Below are 26,858 nucleotides of genomic sequence, written 5' to 3' on the forward strand. Positions count from 1 at the left end.
AAATTATTTTAATTTAAAACTATAAAGCTACTCAAATATTGAGAGCAGATTTGTAAGACCCTATAAATAGTGAATCAAGCTGTTTTCATTTCCTGATTTGCGAATTCAGAGTATATCAGTCACTATGACTTTTGAAAAGCCTTCAAGCAAGCCACTATTATTCTTCTACCTGTGTTTGGCCTACTGCTATGGAGTACAAGCCGCTAACCTTAAGCTACAGGGACGTATAGTTGGTGGTCAAAATGCCATATTGGGTCAATTTCCCTATCAAGTATCAGTTCAAGTGGTAGACATGCATGTTTGTGGTGGTGCAATCATATCCAATGATTATGTGGTGACAGCAGCCCATTGTGTCTACCATGGGGATCCATTGCAGCTGTAAACTAAACTATATAGTCAACGAAATCCTCCGTTTAACTTTCTCCCTTTTTTGTCTTATAGCATTCCTAATTTCCTTGTAGATGTTCGGGCTGGCAGCATTTTACATGATGCCGATGGTCAACGTGTGGGAGTTGCTGAAATTAAACCCCATCCCGAATTCCATGGACATACCAATGATATTGCCTTATTGAAATTATCCCGTCCCTTGGAATTTAATGAGAATGTAAGAGCCATAGGCTTGGCCACTGAAGAACCACGGTCCGGCAGCCAGCTATCCATCACCGGTTGGGGTCGTCTCTCAGAGAACGGCATAGTTCCTGGCATATTGCAACACACCACATTATTTGCATTGGCCCATGAGCAATGCCAAACTCTGGCTGCCATACCACCCCATGTGATGTGTGTGCTTCACAATGATGGGGAAGGTGCTTGTGATGGTGATTCTGGCAGTCCTGCGGTTCTCAATAATCAATTGGTTGGTGTAGCCATTTTTGTTAAAGGCAAATGCGGAACTTTGGGACCAGATGGATATGCCAGTGTACCGCATTATCGTCAATGGTTGATCGATAATTCAAGAGATTGAATGTGGTTTTTATGATTAGTGCGTAAACTTGTGTGAAAATAAAGGTGGAGGGTTTTGGTTTTGCTGGAAAAATCGTTTTTTTATTATACCCACCACCATATGATGGTGGTATATTAATCTAGTCATCCGTTTGTAACAATTCGAAATATTGATCTGCGACCCCATAAAGAATATATATGCTGGATAGTCTCGACATTTTGAGGCTATCTAGCAATGCCTGTCCGTCCGTCTGTCGAATTCACGATAGCGGTCGGACGCGAAAAGCTAGACGCCTGAAATTATGCCCAGATACTTCTTTTTGATGTAGGTCGTGGGGGACTGCATATATAAACCAATCCCCGGATTTGACTTCTTGAACCCCTAGATGGTTTATTTTTCATCCAATTTGGCTAAAATTTGGAACAGACATGAGTTATGACTTTCAACATCCGAGGTATGCTCCGAATCGGTCTATAAATAGATAAGCCGCCATATAAACCGATCCCCGGATTTGACTCCTTGAGCCTTTAAAAGCCTAAATTTTCATCCGATTTTGCTGAAATTTGAAACGAAGACTTGAGTTAGGACTTTCAATATCCATGTTAACCGGTCTATAAACAGATATAGTCCCCATATAAACCGATCTCCGGATTTGACTCCTTGAGCCCTTAAAGCCTTAATTTTCATTTGATTTGGCTTAAATACGAAACAAAGACTTGAGTTAGGACTTTCAATATCCATATTAATCGGTCTATAAACAGATATAGCCGCAATATAAATTGATACCCGGATTTCACATCTTGAGCCCCGGAGCCTCAATTTTCATCCCATTAGATTAAAACTTGGAGCAAGCACTTGAAATATGACATCCAATTTCCATGCCAAGTATGATCCAAATCGGTTCATAAACAGTTATTGCCCCCATATAAACCGATCTCCCGAATTGACTTCTTCAGCACTTAGAAGCTTCAAAATTCATCCGATTTGGCTGAAATTTGGAACAAAGACTTGAGTAAGGGCTTCCAACATACATGCCATGTATGATCTGAATCAGTCTATAAACAGATATAGCCCCCATATAAACCGATCCCCTGATTTGACTTCTTGAGCCCCTAGAAGGCTTAATTTTCGTCTAATTTGGCTGAAATTTGGAACAAGCACTTGAGTTATGACTTTTAACATCCGTGCCAACTATGATCCGAATCGGTCTATAAAAAGATATAGCCCCATATAAACCAATCCCCGTATTTGACTTATTCAGCCCGGTTTTGGTTGAAATTTGGCCCAAACTCCTATCTTATAACTTACAACATTCATGCCAAGTTATACCCGTATGGTGATATAGGCCCCCCTAAGTACCGATGTCCCGATATGACTTCTTGAGACCAAAATAATTCAAATACATACTCAGTTAGTAAGGGTTCATTCTTAGCTGAATCCATAGCACTGAACCCAGCACACTTATACTTGTTTTTTGATCAACAAGCAGATATAAATTTTCTCTCAACTAAAAAAACAAGTACGAGCCTGCTAAGTTCGGCCGGGCCGAATCTTCAATACCCTTCCACCATGGATCGCATTTGTCAAGTTCTTTGAATGACTTTTTCAAATATATATGAGCTATATAAAGTTATTGACCCTTATGCAACGTACTTGTCATAGCTGTTTGAAGACATAGTTTTCTATGTACTACTTCCAAAATTTCAAGTAAATCGAGCAATAAGTGTGCCCTTCAGAGGTTCAGAAAGTCAAATCGGGAGATCGGTTTATTCGGTGGCTACATCAGGTAATCAACTGATTTAAACCATATTTGGCACATTTGTTGGAAGTCGTACTAAAACGTCATGTACTAAAACGTCATAAAATTCATCAACGCTAAATTTCATCTAAATCGGATAACAATTGCTGCTTCTTGAAGCTTAAGAAGTCTAATCGGGTGATCGGTTTATATGGTGGCTTTATCAGGCTATGAACGCTAGGCGCTTAACAAATCCAGATCTCAGATTGGTTGGATGGGATCCAATTTGAATCTTTCTTGTCGCAGTTACTGAAAGTCTAATGAAAATCCCTTTGTATTCAAAGCTTAAATACCAAGAATTGTTAACCGGCAGACGGGAGGCTCAGTGAACTGATGGCGCTGATGATGGGGCCCAGGCATCCGAAACGTTCGCTAGTGGTGTATTGTTTGTGTCCATTCCGCCTGTATGTCTGGCGATTTCTTTTCTGTAATCAATAAAAAGAACCTTTAATTCTAGTGATATTTGTTCTCATGGTCGACAGCCCGTATACTTTCCCGTTAGAAGATTAATAAATAATAATAAAATATGAAATCAATAAACAAGCCATAATGGGCAACCATAACTAATAGAAAACACCACATTTCAGCCAAATCATATAAGAATTACGCATTCTAGAGGCTGATCCAAGATAAGTTTATATAGTTAGTAAAAAGAAATATTTGTGTACAATTTCAAGCTTCTCGCTTTCTTCCAAAGTGAGCAGCAAATCCGTTGCATGGCAAATTCAAATGGAGAAGTCAATACTAGGTTAGTAGAGCAAAACCAAAAAACGATTTTCGTTTCTCAGACAAGCTTTTAAAGGGTTCTTTTTGTTTAGCCTTTACAGTAGAATATTTTTTTTTTCGATTCCATTCCACTCCATCGACAAAATGATGCCCAAAACCTCCTTAAACGTGCATATATACCGGTCAACCAGTGTAATGTGTAGTATGCGATACTAGAACACGAATTTGACATTTAAACTTGGGTCCAAGTGTGTGCCCCAGCGCCAAAAACACCCCATGTTTGTATATAGATCAATTGGGCCAATATGGTCCAAATATCGATTGATTTTCCTACCCTCAAAACCACGCGAATCGAGCTTGTAGACCAGTTGACATTTTTATTGTAATTATTTAAGATTTTTCGATTAAAAGTTGCCTATTTTGAAGTACACTTACACTGAAAGGAAAGTGCTTCATCACATCAGTAAAGCGTTTTATTAGTGTGTTTTCATTAATGAAATGATAATTTTCATAAATACAAAGAACATTTTCAATATTGCAATCAAAAGTTTCATTATTGTAGATTTTATCATTACATGGTTTCATTAAATGAATGAAACAGAATTCATTGATGGAATGAACAAATTTTTTCTTAATATTGGTGACATCAGTATGACTTTTTGTAGAGATTTTTGGAAAAACTTTTTTTAGTTTTTTTTCGAACTCAGCCTTCCGTATGTTGTATCAACAGGTCTAAATGCCCATTTCGCATGGTTCTAACGGTAGGACCGCCCCAGTGGCACTTGGCCTCTGTTTTGAACATCATATCTCCTAAATTCCTTTTATTAGAGTCGTATATGATCACAATTGATCTGTATGTTCACTTGAGTTAATTCTTGGGGGTTGGGTGCTCCTCCAGACATACTGGCCCACTTTAAATATTTGTATTGTATTGTATCACATGTCTTCTATTAGAGTCTCATATTGTTCTGATCGGTATTCATGCCCGTTTAAGGAGGTTATTGGGGTTATTTTGGCGATGGGGCGGCCTCCCTTGACACTTATCCTAATCTACTCCCAAATACCTTTATTTATGTCCCATATTATTCCGATTAGTATATATGCCCGTTTCAGTGAATTTGTGGGGATTGTTTTGGGGTGGAACGTTCCCCCCAGTTCATTGATCTAAAATTTAAATATCAGCTTTGTATTTTTGGGTTATATGCTTAAATCGGTCCATCCCTCTCTGATATATTTCGAATATATAGAAAAATAAATGGTGAAGTTTATGAAAAAAGAGCTGTTGTGGCCTGAGAACTCAAACCCTTTGGGGTTTTGCTATACTGACCTGGTACATCATCCCCATTTGGACCATCCCCATTTGCAGGCCGAATTTGATTGTCAGATTGGGGAGCCAGTTTAGCGGCCCACCCAAAAACACAAAACTGTCATGTAGGCCAATTGCCACAAAATGAAAGCAAAATCAGAGTCTATTAGTTACAGGTGGACAAAGAAATCCAACAAAAAATTTTTAATAGAAAAATTTTTACCAATTTTATTCAAAAAAAGTTTTCTCAAAATTTGTTTGGGAGAAAATTTTCTTTAAATTTTAGTTTTTAGAGAAAATTTTTTGGTTCTTACAAATGTCAAAATTTTATTTTTATTTAAATTATTTGTCTGTTTGCGCTTTCTTTTTTTGATCTTAAAATCTTATTGAAGTTCCATTGCAGGATCTTGTCCGGCTTTAGACCATTTAATGCTTTCTATTCAAAGAAAAGCAAAAATCTTTTAAAAGTCACCAAAAGTTTGTTGTTGCTAGAAGCATTTGACTGGCTACCCGTATCGCGATTTCATTTTCAACAAATGGATCATGATGCGTTACATACCATCCCAACTAGAGTAGGTTGTAAAGCACACATCTTATTTGTATAAATTTTTTTTTTCCTCTTTCGAGACGAGCTCAATGATCGGAGATGCAAATGGAAAAGGAAAGCCAACGATAGCAACCACTATATTAGGTGTGATGGCTTCAAGGGTCGTGCGTTGGAATGTTGTATTTGAATAGTATTTAATTGCGAAAATGCATCTATGATACAATTACCACATTAACCAAGCTCGACAACCCTGCTTATTAGCTGTACTTTTCCCAATGCATGTATTTTTGTGTAATGACAGACATTCTTTCTGTGACAAATTACACTTTTTCCGTACTACACATGATTTTGTTCATCTGTTGGAAGTTCTATTGATGGCTTCGAACGCTAAGACAGCGGCAATGGCAATGCAGTCCCCAATGACCTACATCGATATTAAGTATCTGTGCAAAATTTCAAGCGGCTAGCTTTACGCGTTCGACCTCTATTGCGATTTCGAAAGACGAGCGGACGGGCATGGCTAGATCGACTCAGAACGTGGTGACGATCGACTTTATGGGCTCTTAGACGAATATTTCGAGGTGTTACAAACTAAATGACTAGATTATTATACCCCATCCTATGGTGGTGAGTATAAAAAACAAAATTTTTAGTAAACCTTCAAAAAAATAAAATTTGCTACAGTCTATAGCGTAAAGAAAGTCAAAAGAGGTAACTTTTTGTAATAAGGATTTCTACCAATATGGACTAAAAATGTCACTTTGTATTGCTGAAATCCAAAAAATCAGAGGCTATAAACTTATATCCACTTTTTTCCATTTAGACCACTTAAAATGAAATTTTGATAGTCTTACCACTTACATTTACAACGTGTATCCAGTTTTTACTTATAAAACACAAACAGAGCACTTCATTGTTAAACTTAAATTTTTGAGAACCTCTTGATCACAAATGAAGAGTCTCTTTAAATATAAGTGTGAGTCGAACTCGTTCATTGGCCTATAAATTGCAAAGCAATTGTTATAATTGTCACACTTTGTAAACACTGTGAAAATAAATGCTAAAATGGTATTTCGAAAAGTTGTCCGCATACAATTATTTTTGGTCTTGCTATGCTTGATCCACCATCAGGCAACTGAAGCTAGAGCACCAAAGGATTCTCGTCCTCCCCTACGAGGACGCATAGTTGGAGGCTCTAATGCCCGTGAAGGGCAATTTGCCTATCAGGTATCCCTGCGATTGGATGGGTCTCACCTTTGTGGGGGTTCCGTAATATCGGCCGACTATATCCTAACTGCAGCCCATTGTGTATATGCAGGAGGTGATTCAGTGTAAGATTGAACAAAATATTATTATCATGAACATCTAAGTATAGAACATTGCCTTTTTTTTGTTAGTGTTGCTCCATCTGTTCTAAGCATTATGGCTGGCAGCAATCGACGCAATAGCGGTGGTCAACAGAGAGATGTCTCTGAAATTAAAGTACATCCCAACTATACCGGAAGTGGAAATGACAGCGATATTGCTTTGTTGAAATTGTCTTCGCCTTTGGAGTTGAATGATGATGTGCAAACCATTGCATTGGCTACTGAAGAACCTCCTCTTGCTGCATTAGTTACCGCCTCGGGCTGGGGTCGCCTCAGTGAAGGCGGTGCCAGACCCGACATTTTGCAATACATCAACATGATAGCTCTTCCAAACTCTGAATGTAGAACTTGGACAAGGGTTTCGAACAATGTCATTTGTTTGCTTCATTTGGATGGACAGGGAGCTTGCAACGGTGATTCTGGTGGACCTGCGGTCTATAATAACGAACTGGTGGGTGTAGCCAATGCAGTGTTTGGTGAGTGTGGCACCTTTGGTCCTGATGTTTACTCCAGTGTGGCCTTCCATCGCGATTGGGTGCTGAGAAATTCTCAGGACTAAAGAACAACCAAGAAAGAACATCAACGAATATTTTTTAAAACAAATGTATTGCAAAATAGGGATAAAATTACAATTTTTAATTTATTTGATGGGACCTACACTAAGAGAAAATTAAGTTTCAAGAAAATAAAATTATTAAAGACACACACTTTATTATATTTTTACTGCGTATAGCCTGTATATATCTATATCCTGGAGGACATCGTAGCGCAGAGTTTGGCATGTCCGACTCTGATGCTGAACGCCTGGGTTGCAATCTTGATGAACACAGCAGCCAAGTAAAAACTTCTCCACAAAGAGGTGTCGCACTGCAACACGCCGTTCGGAATCGGCTATAAGAAGGAGGCACCTTATCATTGAGCTTAAACATTAGTCGAACAGTACTCGTTGATATGTGAAAAATTGCCCCTGTTTCATAATGGAATGTTCATGGGCAAATTTGCATATGCTGTTTTACTTATAAAATCTGTAAACCCCTCTGGTCCACATATGAGGAGCGTCTTTAAATTTGGGTGTGGTTTCGACTTGTTCAGTGCCCAAATCATTTTTCAGCAATCTTCCTTTTTTCACATTTGGAAAATTCTGTAAAATTAGGTGTAAAAATTCTGTTAGGAAAAATTATCTGCTCACAGTAATGCTATCATATGTCCTGTCCCGGGCTAGGGACTATCTGTGTAGTATTCATTGTTGTTGTTGTTGTTGTTGAAGCAGTTTGTTGTGTTCTATCTTTCGTCTGCTTGATACTGTTGAGTGTTAAGACCCAGGAACTCTGCGACTAAGATGGGGTGCGTCCACAGGAATCTGGGTCTGAGGCGATTGGGTCTGGCTCGGCAGTTAAATAATAGGTGACGTGTATCGTGCTGTCCCTGGTTACAATTGGGGCAAACATCGTGCACGTCTGCATCAATCCTTGCTCTGTAGGAGTTGAGGCGGCTGCATCTGCCGGAACGTAATTGAACCAGAACTACTCTGGTTTGCAGGGGGAGGTCAATTTCTTCAGGTGAAATGGGAGGCGGTCGTTCTACAAGGACTACATTCACCCGGTAGCCATTCATTGTTATCCCGATAAGCTTAGCTGCCGGACGTGTGCACAGGTTGCGGATACTTGCATGCTTCACATGCAGTAGGTGCAATTGCAGTCGCGGACAATCAGCAGTATCAAGCGTAAAGTCAATGTGGGAGGCCGGGCGGCACCGGCTCAAGCATAAATACTGAGTGCCCTTAAGGCTCGATATGAGTGCCTATAAGGCTCGATATGGCGCCTTTTAAGAACCAATGGCTGTTATGTTCCCGCCGCGATCGGTCCTTCGGACCGGAACGAGTTTACTCGCCTATAGCAGCTAGACAAGGATCGCCACCTCCACCTAAAGACATCAGCAAGTCGTCGAAGCAAGAGTAACTATGGTTTCGATTATTCCACTGCGGGGAATCATAGTTTTAGGCTTTGATGCGAGGTGCTTGTTTTTGGCAATAGATGATATTCGCAAGCATCCTCAAAGGCGAGTTATAGGCGCCTTTGAAAAACCAATGGTCACCATTTTTTCGTGGCGCTTGGACCGGAACGAGCTTGCTCACCTACAGGAGCTTGACGAGGATCGTCACCTCTAGATGCAAATGTGGCTACAACAACAACAACAACTTAGTATTGTTATACACATCATGGAAGTCTTTTCACTCCACACTATGGTTGGTGTATGGTATCCTCTGGCTTTATATTTTTATACCCACCACCATTGGATGGGGGTATACTCGTCCAGTCATTTCGTTTGAAATACTTCGAAATATTCATCTAAAACCTCGACGTTCTGAGTCGATCTAGCCATGACCGTCCGTCTGTCGAAATCACAATAGCGGTCGAACGCGTAAAGCTAGCCGCTTGAATTTCGCACAGTTATTTAATATTAGTGAAGGTCACTGGGGATTTCAAATGGGCCATATCGGTTTAGATTTATATATAGCTCCCATATAAACCGATCTGACTTCTTGAGCCCCTGGAAGCCGCAATGTCCGATTTCGCTGATATTTTGCATGTAGTATTCTGTTATGACTTCTAATAACTGTTTCAAATACGGTCCAAATCGGTCTATAACCTAAAATAGCTCTCATATAAACCGATCTCCTGATTCGACTTCTTGAGACCTTACAAGGCGCAATTTTTGTCCGCCTTGGCTGAAATTTTGCATGTGGTGTTCCGTTATGACTTCCAAAAACAGTGCCAAGTACGGCCCAAATCGGTCTATAACCTGATATAGCTCCCATATATACACAGATCTCCCGATTTGACTTCTTGAGCCAATCCGCAATTTCTGTTCGATTTCACCGTAATTTTGCATGCGGTGTTCTGTTATGACTTCCTTATGGTCCAAATCGGTCCATAACCTGATATAGCTCCCATATAAACCGATCGCTCGATTTGATTTCTCGAGCTTTTATAAGCCGCATTTTTTCCAATTTGGCTGAAATTTTGCATGTAGTGCTCTCCAAATCGCTCTATAACCTGGAATAGCTCTTTAACTTAAGCTTTTAACTAAAAGTTAACTTAATTTTTGCTGGTTCGACATAAGTTTGGTATGTATTGGGTTGCCCAAAAAGTAATTGCGGATTTTTCATATAGTCGGCGTTGACAAATTTTTTCACAGCTTGTGGCTTTGTAATTACATTCTTTCTTCTGTCAGTTATCAGCTGTTAATTTTAGCTTGCTTTAGAAAAAAAATGTAAAAAAAGAATATTTGATTAAAGTTCATTCTAAGTTTTATTAACAATGCATTTACTTTCTTTTAAAAAATCCGCAATTACTTTTCAGGCAACCCAATAGAATAAAATTATGCCGTTCAACTAATTTTATTTTGTATATATTTTTAGCAGAATCTATAGTAGTGGGTTCCCAAGATTGGGCCCGGCCGAACTTACCACGCTTTTACTTGTTTCCTTTCATATACATAGTTGTACAAATGTTCATGTTGATATTTTTTTGTTGCATTTTTGTTTTTTCTTTGTAATTTGTAATACCAGCCTATTGCTGAGAATTCTCCCTCAACCATTTCAAATGATACGGCACACTGGCATATACATCAGGATAATGTGTACCACAATTGCCAACAACAAAATTGGTAACACCCACCAGAGTATTGTTGTAGACTGCTGAACCTCCCGAATCCCCATTACAGACTCCATTTCCAAAAGTGTGCGCCAAACAAAATACACTCGAGGGTAAACCTGAAATCCAGCGGGTACAATCTAGGTGGTTTACCGCCATTAAAGTATTGTACTGCAAAATTTGAGGTCTAGTGCCACCGTCACTTAAACGTCCCCAACCGGAGGTGATAACAGGCACTCCTGTTGGTGAATCATGCACGGCCAATGGAATGGCTCTTAGATGTTCATTAAAAATCAAAGGAAGTGTTAACTTCAGCAAGGCTATGTCATTATTGCCACCTTTGTATGATGGATGAACTTTGACTTCAGCTACTTTTAAGACAAGGCCACCACTGTTAATGTAATTGCTACCAGCATAGATGGTAAGAGAATGAGGATCAACTCTGAAAATATGAATTTATTAACATACATACAGAACTTTATAAAGACAAGCGCTTTCCACTTACTGTTTTGGTGGATTTCCTTGGACCACACAATGCGCTGCCGTCACTATGTAATTATATGAGATTATTGATCCTCCACATATATGATTATTTTCGATGCGCAAGGACACCTGATAGGGAAACTGTCCCTGTATGGCATTTGATCCTCCCACAATGCGCGATTGTGGATATACCAAAGGTTGTTTGACGTTGGCCTTTGCATTAGCAAGCAACAGCAAAATCCATAAACTTAACAAAGCGTATTGCCTATGAAAATTCATATTGAGAAGATTTTTTCTTCCGTCAAGACTTTCGGTTTTTTTTTATGTACACGCTTAGTTAAAGGTTTATATATATCAAGTTCCAGCAGAACATTTTCCATTTGAAACTATTTAAATTTTTTTGAACAGATAGTATTGGAATGATTAATGACAATAACGATGTGTCGCAATTTTAACCATAAGAATGTGGAAGTCGTAACAGATGTCATGACTCATCTAACTTTCGAATGGTGGTAGGAAATTACAGGGGAAAAACTATAAACTTTTTGTAAGAATTCTGTGGCCTGCAATTAAGTTTAAAGCGAACTGATGTCTTTACCAAGTAACCAAAACTTGGTCAATAGTTCGACTGGGCAGTGACTGAAGACAAGATGCAGTACCACATATTTCCGTTCACTAATTTTATGATTTCTCTAACTTGTTGGAGACTTACTGCGAACATGCTCTAGTATTGCAACTTTTCATAAACAAGCTTAATATTTCTATGACTTCAAGCCAAAGTTGGCTTTAGCATGTTATAGCCCTCCACCGAAGGAGGGTGCACCACATCGAAATATTCATCTCATTTCAAAAAAAGGAGACATTAAGCTGAAACTTTGAACAGTTCCTTTTTTTTTGTCCAAAGGCAGGTTATGTTCGAAGATGAGCTATAGCGGACAATTTCTTGATATAGCCTCCATAAAGACTGATCTCCCAATTTAAGGTCTTAGGCCCATTAAAGCCACATTTATATGACTGTACTCGATGTGTTGCGAATACAGTCAAAGTCGGGATATATTTGGTTAATGCTGCCATATATAGCGATCTCCCGATTTAAGTTCCCGGACTTATGGAAGCAGAATCTATTACCAGACTTCGCTTTTTTTTATGTAGGCCCGATCCTATGATTTGAAGTCTTGGGCCAATAAATGGCGCATTTATTATCCGATTTCGCTGAAATTTGCTACAAAGAGATGTATATTTAGATTTAACTGCTATATAGTCAATATTCTCTTTTACTGTTTGAACAGTGCATTATATTGGACCACTCGACGTGCGTGCCATGCTTGGTTTATATTTCGATATAACTGCTATGGGTTCATAGATAATTAATTTTTATCATTCCGTTTGCAACACATCGAAACATCCATTTCCGACCCTATAAAGTATATATATTCTTGATCAGCGTAAAAATCTAAGACGATCTCGACATGTCCGTCCGTCTATCTGTTGAAATCATACTACGGTCTTTAAAAATATAGATATTGAGCTGAAACTTTGCACAGTTTCTTTTTTTGTCCATAAGCAGGTTTATTTCGAAGATGGTCTATATCGGACTATATCTTGATATAGCCCCCACATAAACTGATCGACCGAATTAGGGGTTTAGGCCCATAAAAGCCACAATTATTATCCGATTTTGCTGAAATTTGAGACAGTGAGTTGTGTTAGGCTCTTCGATATCCTTCGTCAATTTGGTCCAGATCGGTCCAGATTTAAATATAGCTGTCATATAGACCGATCCTCCGATTTAGGGTTTTAGGCCCATAAAAGCCACATTTGTTATCCGATTTTGCTGAAATTTGAGACATTGAGTTGTGTTGGGCCCTTGGACATCCTTCGTCAATTTGGCCCAGATCGGTCCAGACCGATCTCTCGATTTAAGGTTTTAGGTCCATAAGAGGCGCATTTATTGTCCGATGTCGCCGAAATTTGGGACAGTGAGTTAAGTTAAGTCTTTTGACATACTTCTGCATTATGGCACAGATCGGTAAAGATTTGGATATAGCTGTCATATAGACCAAACCTCCGATTTAGCGTCTTGGGCCCATAAAAGCCACATTTATTATCCGATTTTGCCAAAATTTGGGACAGTGAGTTGTGTTAGGCCCTTGGACATCCTTCTTCAATTTGGCCCAGATCCAGATCTGGATATGCTGCCATATAGACCGATCTTTTGATTTAAGGTTTTGGGCCCATAAAAGGCGCATTTATTGTCCGATGTCGCCGAAATTTGGGACAGTGAGTTAAGTTAAGCCCCTTGACATACTTCTGCACAGATCGGTTAAGATTTGGATAAAGCTGCCATATTGACCGATTTCTCGGTTTTAGGTTTTGGGGCCATGAAAGGCGAATTTATTGTCCGATGTCGCTGAAATTTGGGACAGTGAGTTGTGTTAGGCTCTTCGACGACCTTCTTCAATTTGGCCCAGATCGGTCCAGATTTTAATATAGCTGCCATATAGACTGATCTCTCGATTTAAGGTTTTGGGTCTATAAAAGGCGCATTTATTGTCCGATTTCGCCCAAATTTGGGTTATGTTAGGCTCTTCAATATTTTTCTGCAACTTGGCCCAAATCGGTCCAGATTTGGATATAGCTGTCATGTAGACCGATATCTCGATTAAAAGTCTTGGCCCCATTAAAGGCGTTTTTATAATCCGATTTCATTGAAATTTGACACAGTGTCTTATGTTAGGCTTTTCGACATCCGTGTCCTATATGGTTCAGATCGGTTTATTTTTAGATATAGCTACTAAAAAGACCAATATTTTGTAATACACAATTGAACAATGACTTTTATTTATTAGTATTTGGTCCAAATCGGAACATATATCGATATAACTACTATCACCGTATTCACCGGATTTTGATAAAAGGTGGTTTACATATATACCCGAGGTGGTGGGTATCCAAAGTTCGGTCCGGCCGAACTTAACGCCTTTTTACTTGTTTTTTTTTTTAATCAAATTACATTTTATTTACATTTTCATTTACAACGTAATGTTTGATATAAGGAACTTCATACCTTCTCTTGAAACTTTCTTCAATTATATTGCAATTACTTTGCATTGGCTCTCAACCAGTTGACGTGATTTGCCACACTGGCATAACCATCTGGATTGGAAGATCCACAACCATTTACTACAAAATCGCACACACCTACCAATTGATTTTTGTAAATCGCTGGACCGCCAGAATCTCCAAAACAGGCACCCTTGCCAAATGGATGAGCCAAGCATATGACATTTTTGGGTAAACCAAAAAGGCGTTTTTTGCAATCGTTACGTGATATAGCCTTCAGAGTCACATATTGTAGATTCTGAGGTACAGGACCTTGGGTGCTGCTGCGACCCCAACCCGAAATGACTATGGAGCTTCCAGCTGGAGGATTATTATTGGCCAATGCAATGGGCTTAATTCTAGCATTGAAACTCAAGGGATTGGAGAGTTTTAGCAAAGCAATGTCATTCTCGAAATTTTTATAGGAGGGATGAACTTTTATTTCGGAGACTCCCACAATTTGACCGCCAGTGTTGATTAATCTGCTGCCAGCACGTATGGTTAAGGAGGAAGCAGGAACCCTTTAGAGTTTAGGTGATGTTTAATATTTTCATTAGGATATTTTTAATTCTTCCAAGTACGTATTTACCGTTTTGGTGGTGTGCCCAAGATTACACAATGGGCTGCAGTTACCACATATCGCGAAGAGATTATGGAACCACCACAAATGTGATTGCCACCCAAACGCAACGATATTTGATGTGGAAATTGTCCCTCTCCAGCATTTATGCCACCAACTATGCGAGTCTGAGGTCCTTCTACAGGCTCTGCGGTTGTAAAATCTTCGGCTGTTACATCTTGGTGTAGGATAACCCAAAGGCACAGAATCAAGTGCTTTTTCCAGGTGCTTCTAAAATTCATTCTAAATCCCAGACAGTTTTCTTCCAAATGCGAGTTCACTTTTTAATGGAACAATTTTAGTTGAATTGCTAGGCTTTTTATACTTTTACTTGCTTGCTCTTATGTTGACTAAACTTTTTATTTATTTTGTAATTATTATTTTATGTTCTATTTACGTTTTTTGTAAAAACTTATCATTTTTTGTTGTGAATCACAGGGGTATTTTTATAGGCTTACAATGACTAGGGTGTGGGACATAAAGTGAAACTAAATGCACTAAATTGCAATATGTCGGATTTGTAGGAATTCAATTCATGCCTAATGTAGAATTGCCCTATGCTGAGAACCAGTATTTTTTTTTTCAACATCCCAAGACAGTTCCTGGAGATAAAGAAGCCGCGGTGAGAAAGCGGCAGATTTCCCCTCTGAGTCGGATTTCGGGAGCTCATCGCTCCAAACCTCCCAATTCAGAGCATTACCTTATTACCTGTGATATTCGGATTTTGCATTTATTTGACTGGTTGGAGGGCTTTGCTCTTAGAGTTATACTCTCTTTGTCTGCCAAGCCTCTCTTTGTCTGCCAAGCCTCTCTTTGTCTGCCAAGCCTCTCTTTGTCTACAAAGCCTCTCTCTTAGTCTGTTGTGTCAAAGTCATTTCTTTCAATCCATTGTTCGGGAGTAGATTACGAATATGGTCAGGAAGGAGGAATAGGCTATATAATTTGTTGATATTGAAAGGGGCGCACGCTCCCCCGTTACCCCAATATCACCACCCAAAATCAAGGTTGACCGACCGGGACAATATGGGTATCAAATGAAAGGTATTGGAGAGTAGAATACGAATTTATATAAAAACAAGTAAAAGCGTGCTAAGTTCGGCCGGGCCGAATCTTATATACCCTCCACCATGGACCGCATTTGTCGAGTTCTTTTCCCGGCATCTCTTCTTAGGCAAAAAAGGATATAAGAAAAGAGTTACTCTGCTATTAAAACGATATCAAGATATGGTCCGGTTCGGACCACAATTAAATTATATGTTGGAGACCTGTGTTAAATTTCAGCCAATTCGTATAAGAATTGCGCCCATTGGGGCTCACGAAGTAAAATAGAGAGAACGATTTATATGGGATCTGTATCGGGCTATAGACCGATTCAGACCATAATAAACACGTTTGTTGATGGTCATGAAAGGATCCATCGTACAAAATTTCGGGCATATCGGATAATAATTGCGACCTCTAGGGGTCAAGAAGTCAAGATCCCAGATCGGTTTATATGGCAGCTATATCAGGTTATGAACCGATTTGAACCTTATTTGACACAGTTGTTGAAAGTAAAAATAAAATACATCATGCAAAATTTCAGCCAAATCGGGTAGGAATTGCGCCCTCTAGAAGTTTAAGAAGTCAAATCCCCAGATCTGTTTATATGACAGCTATATCAGGTTATGAACCGATTTCAACCATACTTGGCACAGTTGTTGGATAGCATAATGAAATACTTCGTGCAAAAATTCATTCAAATCGGATAAGAATTGTGCCCTCTAGAGGCTCAAGAAGTCAAGACCCAAGATCGGTTTATATGGCAGCTATATCAGGTTATGAACCGATTTAAACCATACTTGGCACAGTTGTTGGATATCATAACAAAACACGTCGTGCAAAATTTCATTGTGATCGGATAAGAATTGCGCACGCTGGAGGCTCAAGAAGTCAAGACCCAAGATCGGTTTATATGGCAGCTATATCAGGATATGGACCGATTTGAACCATTCTTAATACAGTTGTTGGAAGTCATGACAAAATACGTCATCCAAAATTTCAGCCAAATCGGATAAGAATTGCGCCCTCTAGAGGCTCAGGAAGTCAAGACCGAAGATCGGTTTATATGGCAGCTATATCAGGTTATGGACCGATTTGAACCATACTTGGCACAGTTGTTGCATATCATAGCAAAACACGTCGTGCAAAATTTCATTCCAATCGGATAAGAATTGCGCACTCTAGAGGCTCAAGAAGTCAAGACCCAAGATCGGTTTATATGGCAGCTATATCAGGTTATGGACCGATTTGAACTATACTTGGCACAGTTGTTGCATATCATAGCAAAACACGTCGTGCAAAATTTCATTCCAATCGGATAAGAATTGCGCACTCTAGAGGCTCAAGAAGTCAAGACCCAAGATCGGTTTATATGGCAGCTATATCAAAACATGGACCGATATGGCCCATTTACAATACCAACCGACCTACACTAATAAGAAGTATTTGTGCAAAATTTCAAGCGGCTAGCTTTACTCTTTCGGAAGTTAGCGTGCTTTCGACAGACAGACGGACGGACGGACGGACGGACGGACGGACGGACGGACGGACGGACGGACGGACGGACAGACGGACGGACATGGCTAGATCGACATAAAATGTCACGACGATCAAGAATATATATACTTTATGGGGTCTCAGACGAATATTTCGAGTAGTTACAAACAGAATGACGAAATTAGTATACCCCCCATCTTATGGTGGAGGGTATAAAAATTGGGTCCAGGATCCCAGGGGCCACTCCAACCCCAAAAGTTCCCCAAACAAACATATAAGACGTACATATCAATATGGGGATCAAATGAAAGGTATTCGGGAGAAGATTACGAACATGGCATACAAAATTAGGTCTAAGTATTTGCGGGTCGCCCCACCCCAAAAGGCCTCGCAAATGTGAATTTTACTCGATCATAGCTATATAAGACTCCATAAAAGGTATTCGGGAGTTGATTACGAAAATGACATTAAACTTTGTGTCCAAGAATCTAGGTGGAGCTTTACTCCAGAAATCGCCTCCAATAGATTATTCGACCAATTAAAACAAAGGGGGATCAAATGATAGCTATTTTTTTGAGTAGAGTGCGTCTTTCAAATATGTGCTCAAGTGTCAGATGGAGTATGGCATACAACCCTCATATAGACACCCACCACCAAACGGCTGTATACACCAATCATGACAATATGGGGTTCACTTAAAAGGTTGTTCAATCTGATATCTTCATTCTGCTCATATATCTAGCGGACCACCTCACCCCAAAACAGTCGATCAATCATAATTACCTAACATGGCACTGTGTGATTTAATAATGGACACAAATAAATGTAGGCCGACATACCCCAAAAGTTGTGACGTTCAGCGTTATAGCAGGAGTTAAGATTGCAATAATTTTTAGCACATCAATAGACAACCCCAAACGAAGTGCTGCTGGGAAACACTTGTTTGTTCAAAAGTTTGACATGGTTTAGTAGTAAGAACTATCGCCAGCACCAAAAATATATACTCTCAAATTAGTTCTTCACCAGAGAAAATCGTTTAACATGGTAATTTGATTTAATTTAAAAAAAATACTAAATTATGACTATTTAATAGGTAGTCATATAGTTATATATAGACAACTACCACTTGATAATCAATGTTATAGGCGTTAAGCCACTCCAAGCGAGTAGTACTACTAACATTTAAGTTAGCGTCATCTTCTGGATGTTTGCAAAGGCTGTTTTCAAATGGATTTAATTGATCCAATTGAAAACAGCCAGTAAATGGCGCTAATTTGGAGAAGTCAACATGAAAAGAAAGAGGGCAGAGTTTTCAAAATTGATCCTACAGCATTTATTTTCGTTATGACTTCGTTGAGGTTGTTTGCGGTATTATTTTTTAGCTTTCCCACTCTAAGACGGGCCATAACAATAATTTTTAAAAACACCAGATCTAGGAGATGGGCACACTTACATTAACCTAAAATCAAAAATTTTGTATCAGAATCTGAGGTGTAGTGCCTAGGAGGGCCGCCCACCCCCAAAACCCACCAAACGGATAGTTTAGAACGTGAATAGGGTGATCGGTATATATAGTTATGCGAATTTGCCCATGAAACAGGGGCAAACTTCTCACAAATCTGTCCGATTTAAGTTTAAAGTATAAGGTCCGAGTCCGTACGGCATGTCGACACCTCTTTGTGCGAAAGTTTTTCAATTGCTGCCATACCAAATGTTGCCAGCATTAGGAGGAGATAACCTTAGAAAGCTGATCAAATTTTCAGATGTTCTCGCTAGGATTCGAACTCAGGTGTTTATCATCATAGGCGAACACACTAACCTCTGCGCTACGGTTGCCTCGTTATATATAATAGCTATACCTAAATATCGTCCGATCTAAATTATAATTTGTCTGTTTTGTCGAGGTCATTTCTTTCAATCCATTGTTCACTTTTTTTATACCCACCACCATAGTATAGGGGGTATATACATTTCGTAACTTCGTCATTCCGTTTGCAACGCATCGAAATATCCATTTCCAACCCTACAAAGTACATGTGTACATATTCCTGATCGTTGTAAAATTCTAAGACGACTTAACGATGTCCGTGTGTCTGTCCGTCCGCCCATCTGGCCGTTCGTCTTTTGTAATCACGCTACTGTCTTCAGAAATTGAGATATTGAGCTGAAATTTGGCATAGATCCGTATTTTCTCTACACGCGGGTTAAGTTCTTGAACGGAAAACGGAGCATATTGGGATATGGCTGCCATATAGGTAGATTTCCCCATTTATGATGTAAATCTCATAACTCCTGTAATTATTATCCGATTTCACTTAAATTTTAAACAGTGAGTTGGACTATAGGGTCCGAAGTGGACCACATCCGACCATATGTGGAAACAGCTATCATAAAGACCGATATTCCGATTGTGCTGAAATTAGAAACAGTGAGACGTTTGAAGCCTTCCGTCATCGGACTTAAATATGGTCCTGATAGGATTATATTTAGGTATAGCTGCCATATAGTCCGTTCTACCGATTTAGGATCTAGGCCCATAAAAGCCGTATTTATCACCCGATTTCCCAAAAATTTAATCCAGTGAGTTGGACTATGCCTCCCGTTATTTAAAATATAAATGGTCCACATCCGACTTTATTTGGACATAGCTGCCATACAGACTTATTCCTATTGCGCTAAAATTAGAAACAGTGAGATGTTTTAAGCCTTCCGTCATCAGACCTAATATGGTCCAGATCGGGCTATATTTAGGTAGAGCTGCTATATAGACCGATATGCCGATTTAGTGTCTAAAGCCCATATCTGCTGTGTTTATTATCCGATTTCGCTGAGATTTGAAACAGTGAGTTGTTTTAAGCCCCCCATCATCCGCCCATAAAAGCCGCATTTATTACCCAATTTTGCTGTAATTTGAAGTAATAAGCTATTATAATAATCCCATTCGGCCAGAAAGTGTGTAGATGTAGCGGTCATATACACCGATCTTCCAATTTAGTGTCTTAATCCCATACAAAGTGGCTTGCATAAAAGTTCTCGGCATCTGAATCAAAAACGATACAGACCATACCATATTTAGATACAACTATGTTCGTATGTGGCATTGGAGTTATAATAAAATGGGATGATGAATATATCCATGGGGTGGGTATCAAAAGTTCGGCACGGCCGAAATTAAAACATTTTTATTGGTTCCTATTTGTGCATATTGACCACAAGCTTCTACCAGCAATCAATAACTTTCGACAGTCGGTTTCTTCAAATGAAAGAAGTCTTTCATCCATTTTTCATCCTCCAAAATGTCACATTTGTATTGGGTTGCCCAAAAAGTAATTGCGGATTTTTTAAAAGAAAGTAAATGCATTTTTAATAAAACTTAGAATGAACTTTAATCAAATATACTTTTTTTACACTTTTTTTCTAAAGCAAGCTAAAAGTAACATCTGATAACTGACAGAAGAAAGAATGCAATTACAGAGTCACAAGCTGTGAAAAAATTTGTCAACGCCGACTATATGAAAAATCCGCAATTACTTTTTGGGCAACACAAACACAAACTATATGTTGTCCACAATAACATTGGTGTACCCAATATAATCACGATTTCTGCAGTTGTCTTTTCCTTATAAACAAAAGTAAAAAATGTAGCCTAACCTAAGAGTCGTTGTCGTTTGTTCGGCTCTTTCCTAATTACTTTATTGTTCCTGTGAAGTCGTTAAGACATTTATCATTTACAAATATTTATAACAAATGGGGCAGTATAGGAACAAATCTAAGCAACAGCACTATAAACGACAAACATCTAATAAAGGAGACAGCTATAATCAGCACACCTGGTATTAAATCTCCATGCTATAAACACTAAGCAACATATTATTTTAGATCTTTATTGGTTTTAATTTGGCACGGCCTAACTTTGGATACCCACCACTTTGGATATATATATATTTCGTTAAAGTCCGATGAATAATGTACCATATATGAACTTAAGCAGCTACATCGAAATATGGTCCGATCTATACCAAACTCGGTGGGACGTCGTGGAGTCCAACTCCAATTTTTACTCAAATCGGGTGATAGATGGGCCATATATGGGTTTGAACCCGTACGTGTACCTTTAATGGGTCCAATAACGTAAAACGGTTGATTGGTATATATAGTAATGCAAATTTGCCCATGAACATTCCATTAAAGAAAAGGGGTAAATCTCTCACATATCAATTAGTGTTGTTCGATTTAATTTTAAGCTCCTTTTTATATCTGAGTCCGAACGGCGTGCCGCAGTGCGACATCTCTTTACGAAGAAGTTTTTAATTTGCTGTCATACCAAATGGTACAGTACCTTACAAATGTTGCCAACATTAGGAGGAGATAACTACCGCTGAAAAAGTTTATAATATCAAAAAAAAAATCTTAATATAATCGAAAACAAGTAAAAGCGTGCTAAGTTCGGCCGGGCGGAATCTTGGTAACCCACCAGCATGGATTCTGCTAGAAATTTATAAAAAAAAAATTATAACAAAACACTACATGCAAAATTTCAGCCAAATCGGACAAAAATTGCGGCTTGTGAATGCTCAAGAAGCCGAAGATCGCTTAATATGGAATCAGGTTTTAGACCGATGTTGACCGTACTTGGCACAGTTGTTGAAAGTCGTAAAAGAACACTATGTGCAAAATTTCAGCTAAATCGGACAAAAATTCCGGCTTCAGGGGCTCAAGAAGTCAAATCGGGAGATCGGTTTCTATATACATATAATATTTAAATCTGAATCGATATGGCCCATTTGCAATCCCCAACGACCTACATCGATATTAAATATCTTTAAGTATCTAGCTTTATGCGTTCGACCTCTATCGTGATTTCGACAGACGGACATGGCTATATCGATTCAGAACAACGAGTCGATCAAGAATATATATACCTTGTGGGGTCTTAGACGAATATTTCGGGGTGTTACAAACGGAATGATTAGTATACCCCTATGCTATGGTGGTGAGTATGAAAATCGAACAATCGACTTTTTCTTCTGATCTTTGATCTCTATCTTATTATAACCTGTTCTTATTTCAGTAACCATACCAGGGCTTTTTTTTCATTCGATATACGCTGTTAATACTGCTGAAATTTTGGTAAGGTCTTTTCAAGTTATTGCACGATGTATTTCATGAGGCCCGTTCGGAAAAAAAGTTTTGCCTATATTTCAAAGCTTATTCTTCTATGTTTTGATATTACTGGGATTCCTTTTACAATATAGAAATTTGATTGGAGTACGTATTCCATCATAAGTCAAGTTGTGCCATATATAAGGCAAGGAAAATCTTTAGTTTCAAATTTTACCAGTAAGGAAAGACAAAAGTCGGTCGGCGCTGACTAATACATTGTTACTACGGCCACATAAGTGCAAATCCGGCGTTTAAAAAAATATAAGGAAGCTATATACAATTCTACACCGATATTGATGAAATCGTACAGATATGTTTAGATCAATAACAAAACAATCCATGCCAAATTTTGTGCAGATCGGTTAAAAATTGTAGTAACTACGACTATTTCTATTTCTATCTATGGGAGCTATATCCAAATCTGAACCGATTTTGATGAAATCTTGCAGATAGGTTGCGATCAGTAACAAAACAATCCATAACAAATTTTGTGCAGGCACATACATATGGGAGCTATATCGTAATCTGAACCGATTTTGATGCAATCTTGCAAATATGTTAGGATTAGTAACAAAACAATCCGTGCCTAATTTTGTGCTGATCGGTTAAAAAATAAAGATGCTACGGCCAAGAAAAAGAAGAAATGGAAATGGAAAGACGTGAGTGTGAGCGAATTGAGATGTATAGGAGTCGGAATGAAGTCCGGAAATTCTAACAAAGAATTAAATATCAAACCGATGGCTTTGGTGCAGGCACATCCTCCTGCAGAGACAAAGAAGGAAATCTTGTAACTAACACTGATAACATGCTGAGGATATGGAAAGAACATATTACCCAACTGCTAGTGTTCGATATTGGCGGCGAAGAGGATACCGCAGAACCAATCCCTGACGATGGTATAGAATGTTTACCTCCTAGTCAGAATGAGGTCCAAGAAGCAGTGACCCGACTAAAGAACAACAAGGCAGCAGGAACAGACGGGTTACCCGCTGAACTATTTAAGACCGCAGGCGACACGCTGGTAAGGCGTATGCATCAGCTTATCTGCGCAACCTGGCTAGAAGAACGCATACTCGATGATTGGAACCTCAGCATACTATGTCCCGTACACAAGAAAGGAGACAAGACGGAATGTGCCAACTACAGAGGAATAAGTCTCCCCCCCATCGCATACAAGATACTCTCGAGCGTACTGTGTGAAAGATTAAAACCTAAAGTCAATGAGATAATTGGGCCCTATCAATGCGTCTTTAGACCTGGTAAATCCACCCTAGACCAGATATTCACACTGCACCAAATTCTGGAAAAGAAGGACAAATCAACACCTACCATCTCTTTGTTGACTACAAAGCCGCCTTCGATACTCCTTTACGTTCAAAGGTACTTCAAGCCATGTCTGAGTTTGGTATCCCTGCAAAATTAATAAGACTCTGCAGGATGACACTTGCTGATACGCGTTCCTCAGTAAGAATAGGAAAGAATCTCTCCGAACCATTTAATACCAAACGAGATTTCAGACAAGGATTGTGTGATCTCTTTAATATCCTGCTGGAGAAGATTATAAGAGATGCAGATGTGAGTAGATATGGCACACTAATCACAAGAGAACACGTGCTACTCGCCTTTGCCGACGACATCGATATCATAGGTCGGTCAGTAGTAACTGCTGCCTTTGAAAGAATCGAAAGAGAGTCAGTGAAAATGTGTCTGGCAGTAAATGGAGATAAGACGAAATGGATGGTTTCAACTCCCCAAAAGCCTTGCACAACCGAGCAGATAAAGAAAATGGAGAAAGTTGGGAACACAACTTTGAGATAGTCAGTAACTTTATCTACCTCGGCACCGCCGTAACCGAAACATATGACACCAGTTTTGAGAATAAGCGAAGAATAATACTGGCAAGCAGATGCTACTTTGGACTAAGTAAGCAGTTTAGAAACAAGGCCACCTCTCGAAAGACGAAGATTACACTATACAAGACACTGATACTACTCGTGCTGTTATATGGTTCTGAAGCATGGGTACTTGTGGAAGCAGATAAGGCAGTGCTTGGAGTATTTGAGAGAAAGATTCTTCGTACAATATATGGACCAGTTTGTGTTAACGGAGAATATAGGCGACGTATGAACCACGAGCTGTATGAGCTGTATGACGACGATAGCATAGGTTCATGCATCAAACTACAACGGCTGTGTTGGCTAGGTCATGTTGTCTGAATGGATGAAGAAGCTCCTGCAAAGAAGACTTTTGATGGCAAACACGGTGGTACACGCGAACCGGGAAGACCAAAAGCTCGATGGAAAGATCAAGTTGTGGGAGATACCTCGAAACTTGGTGTCAGAGATTTTAGAATGAGCGCAGAAGATCAAGACGCTTGGAACGCTATTCTACGTTCTGGCGGAACAAATATTCTGTCATAGCCAATTAAATAATAATATATATATGCTACGACCATTAAAGTGCAAACCGGGAGATTAATATATATAGAAGCCATATCTAAATCTGAACCGATTTTTAACAAAATCAATACCGCTGTCCTTCAGCCAAAAAAGTTAGATGTTCAAAATTTTGTAACGATTGGACAACAAATACGACCTGCACTTTGATTACAAGAATACATGGACTCACAGACGAACATGGCTAAATCGAATCAGAAATTGATTCTGAGTCGATCGGTATACTTATCAATGGGTCTAGCTCTTCTTCTTCCTAGCATTGCAAACAAATGCACAAATCTGGTATAAAAATTAAAAGTCGAACATACCCGAAAGCAGTGGAGATATTATATACTAAAAGCACCATGAAGCAAAACAGCATTTTAAAAATTGGACCACAAATGAAGATTTTGAAATTCCAAAGTGACCAATTTTAGGGTTCTGTCCAGAGGGGCTTGGACCATCAAGGGCCTTTAAATTTTGCACATGATCTCGATAACGCCTCAGCTCTAACCATTTCAAAAGTATTATCGTTTTTTTTTTTATTATATCCCACTGTGCGTCTTTGGTCAAATATAAGCTACCGTATCCCAAAGAAATTTAATTTTTTTTAATTTTGCTATTTAGTAATAATTCAAAGTCTTATTTCATTTTTTTCTTTCCAGGTACGAAATAAATACAGCCATCTCATTAAAGAGAGTTCAATTCTATCGGATTTAGTAAGTTATACAAAATAATTCAAACCATTGTTCAAGGATATTTTTATATTTTTTCTAATAGTGATAATAATATTTCGTTTTGTTGTGGGATTGAGCGCAAAACAAATTAATAATAATGTCTCAAATATCAAAAAAAAGGTAAAACTCAATTTTAAATCACATCCAAAGATTTTTTCTTTTAATTTTATTTTCACAAATCCGAATGTTTCCTAATCCAATCTCTATGGTAATAGACATAAGCATAGCCATCGGGATTATTTGTACCACAACCTCCATATACAAAACCAGCAATGCCAACAACTTCACCTTTGTACATGGCAGGTCCGCCAGAATCACCATGACATGCGCCATTGTCAGCAGGATGACCCAGACATATTAAGGCTTCGGAATCCCAATTAATTTTCTCCTTACATTCACTGCGTGAGATGGCTGTCAAAGTATTCCATTGCAATTTCTGGGGTACATCGCCATTGTGCTTAGTACGACCGAAACCAGATATGATAATATCTGAACCGGGAGGCACCATGGCGCTAGCCAAAGCTATGGGCTGGATATTGGCCGAATAGATAAGTGGTTCCTGAAGACGCAACAAGGCAACGTCATTCAAGAAATTGCCATAATCTTCATGGGCTATGACTTCAGCCACTCTTACTATGACACCGCCTTGGAATCGATCATTGATACCCACACGTATGGTGAAAACACTGGGATCATAGCTGAAAAGTAAACGAACCTCAAGCAACTTCCAAACTGCAGATTTTGAAGAAGAGACTTACGTATAATAATTTCCTGAACTATCTGTGGTTCCCACACAATGGGCCGCTGTGAGCACAAAATTACGCGATATCACAGATCCTCCACACGAGTGAGAACCATTGCGTCTCAATGACACCTGATGAGGGAACTGACCCTCATAGGCATCTTCACCGCCCACCACACGACCCGTAGGAGCAGCATTGCTATATGCCACTGCAGCAATGCACACAAAAATTACGACAGAGAATTTGCTCATAGTCTTTACGTCAACTACTACCACGATTATCCAGAATACACCCATATTTATAACTTCTTTCTGTATTTTTTTAAGTAATTTAGATAATGGTATGAAATATCTTATCAACAAAGAAATCTAATCAAAAATTAGCCAAAATGCTCAGACAATTTAAGCTATGGCATAAAGTAGCCCAGCGATTGATGGTACACAATTCGATTCTTTGCTTATGCAAAAATTGGTCAAAGATATAATTTTTTTACCCACCATTCATTTTGTCATTCCGTTTGCCACACATTTTGATGTCTTGCATACAAACCAATTTCTGACCCTATATAGTATATGGGCCAGGTTGATTTGTATAGATAAAGCAAGTAAAAAGGCATTAAATTTCGAACTTTGGATACCCACCACCTCGGGTATATATGTTAACCCACTTTCGTCACAACCCGGTGAAAATTGGAA

General features: G+C 38.9%; 6 protein-coding genes across 12 annotated transcripts in view; 3 read left to right on the plus strand and 3 right to left on the minus strand.

Annotated features, from left to right (window-relative positions):
• Nucleotides 1–26,858, plus strand: part of LOC106091030 (carboxypeptidase M) — a 165,840-nt gene that overhangs the window by 66,763 nt on the left and 72,219 nt on the right. The window lies entirely within an intron of this gene.
• LOC106089086 (serine protease SP24D) lies at nucleotides 99–1,036 on the plus strand. Its single transcript, XM_013254851.1, has 2 exons — nucleotides 99–378; nucleotides 442–1,036. The coding sequence occupies exons 1-2, from the start codon at nucleotides 125–127 to the stop codon at nucleotides 962–964; spliced, it is 777 nt and encodes a 258-aa protein (XP_013110305.1). The 5' UTR covers nucleotides 99–124; the 3' UTR covers nucleotides 965–1,036.
• On the plus strand, nucleotides 6,352–7,394 carry LOC106089085 (chymotrypsin-1). Its single transcript, XM_013254850.2, has 2 exons — nucleotides 6,352–6,651; nucleotides 6,718–7,394. Exons 1-2 carry the CDS (start codon nucleotides 6,386–6,388, stop codon nucleotides 7,244–7,246), a joined length of 795 nt encoding a protein of 264 aa, XP_013110304.1. The 5' UTR covers nucleotides 6,352–6,385; the 3' UTR covers nucleotides 7,247–7,394.
• On the minus strand, nucleotides 10,201–11,157 carry LOC106089078 (serine protease SP24D-like). The gene is made up of 2 exons (XM_013254842.2): nucleotides 10,849–11,157; nucleotides 10,201–10,785 (listed from the first exon to the last, which is right to left on the minus strand). The coding sequence occupies exons 1-2, from the start codon at nucleotides 11,103–11,105 to the stop codon at nucleotides 10,260–10,262; spliced, it is 783 nt and encodes a 260-aa protein (XP_013110296.2). The 5' UTR covers nucleotides 11,106–11,157; the 3' UTR covers nucleotides 10,201–10,259.
• Nucleotides 13,685–14,803, minus strand: LOC106095282 (serine protease SP24D). Its single transcript, XM_013262520.2, has 2 exons — nucleotides 14,518–14,803; nucleotides 13,685–14,449 (listed from the first exon to the last, which is right to left on the minus strand). The coding sequence occupies exons 1-2, from the start codon at nucleotides 14,787–14,789 to the stop codon at nucleotides 13,927–13,929; spliced, it is 795 nt and encodes a 264-aa protein (XP_013117974.2). The 5' UTR covers nucleotides 14,790–14,803; the 3' UTR covers nucleotides 13,685–13,926.
• LOC106089077 (serine protease SP24D) lies at nucleotides 25,475–26,459 on the minus strand. The gene is made up of 2 exons (XM_013254841.2): nucleotides 26,179–26,459; nucleotides 25,475–26,118 (listed from the first exon to the last, which is right to left on the minus strand). Exons 1-2 carry the CDS (start codon nucleotides 26,457–26,459, stop codon nucleotides 25,593–25,595), a joined length of 807 nt encoding a protein of 268 aa, XP_013110295.2. The 3' UTR covers nucleotides 25,475–25,592.

This window comes from Stomoxys calcitrans, chromosome 4 (assembly GCF_963082655.1).
Source record: "Stomoxys calcitrans chromosome 4, idStoCalc2.1, whole genome shotgun sequence".
In the NCBI taxonomy this organism is placed as follows: domain Eukaryota; kingdom Metazoa; phylum Arthropoda; class Insecta; order Diptera; family Muscidae; genus Stomoxys; species Stomoxys calcitrans.

What these genes read in the sequence shown, in the direction of transcription:
- LOC106089086 (XM_013254851.1), top strand. Translation starts at nt 125, where the DNA reads ATGACTTTTGAAAAGCCTTCAAGCAAGCCACTATTATTCTTCTACCTG. An exon ending in CATGGGGATCCATTGCAGCT is followed by an intron (nt 379 to 441) that starts GTAAACTAAACT and finishes TTTGTCTTATAG; the next exon opens with CATTCCTAATTTCCTTGTAG.
- LOC106089085 (XM_013254850.2), top strand. Translation starts at nt 6,386, where the DNA reads ATGGTATTTCGAAAAGTTGTCCGCATACAATTATTTTTGGTCTTGCTA. An exon ending in TATGCAGGAGGTGATTCAGT is followed by an intron (nt 6,652 to 6,717) that starts GTAAGATTGAAC and finishes TTTTTTTGTTAG; the next exon opens with TGTTGCTCCATCTGTTCTAA.
- LOC106089078 (XM_013254842.2), bottom strand. Translation starts at nt 11,105, where the DNA reads ATGAATTTTCATAGGCAATACGCTTTGTTAAGTTTATGGATTTTGCTG. An exon ending in CAAGGAAATCCACCAAAACA is followed by an intron (nt 10,786 to 10,848) that starts GTAAGTGGAAAG and finishes TCATATTTTCAG; the next exon opens with AGTTGATCCTCATTCTCTTA.
- LOC106095282 (XM_013262520.2), bottom strand. Translation starts at nt 14,789, where the DNA reads ATGAATTTTAGAAGCACCTGGAAAAAGCACTTGATTCTGTGCCTTTGG. An exon ending in TTGGGCACACCACCAAAACG is followed by an intron (nt 14,450 to 14,517) that starts GTAAATACGTAC and finishes TAAACTCTAAAG; the next exon opens with GGTTCCTGCTTCCTCCTTAA.
- LOC106089077 (XM_013254841.2), bottom strand. Translation starts at nt 26,459, where the DNA reads ATGGGTGTATTCTGGATAATCGTGGTAGTAGTTGACGTAAAGACTATG. An exon ending in AGTTCAGGAAATTATTATAC is followed by an intron (nt 26,119 to 26,178) that starts GTAAGTCTCTTC and finishes TTTACTTTTCAG; the next exon opens with CTATGATCCCAGTGTTTTCA.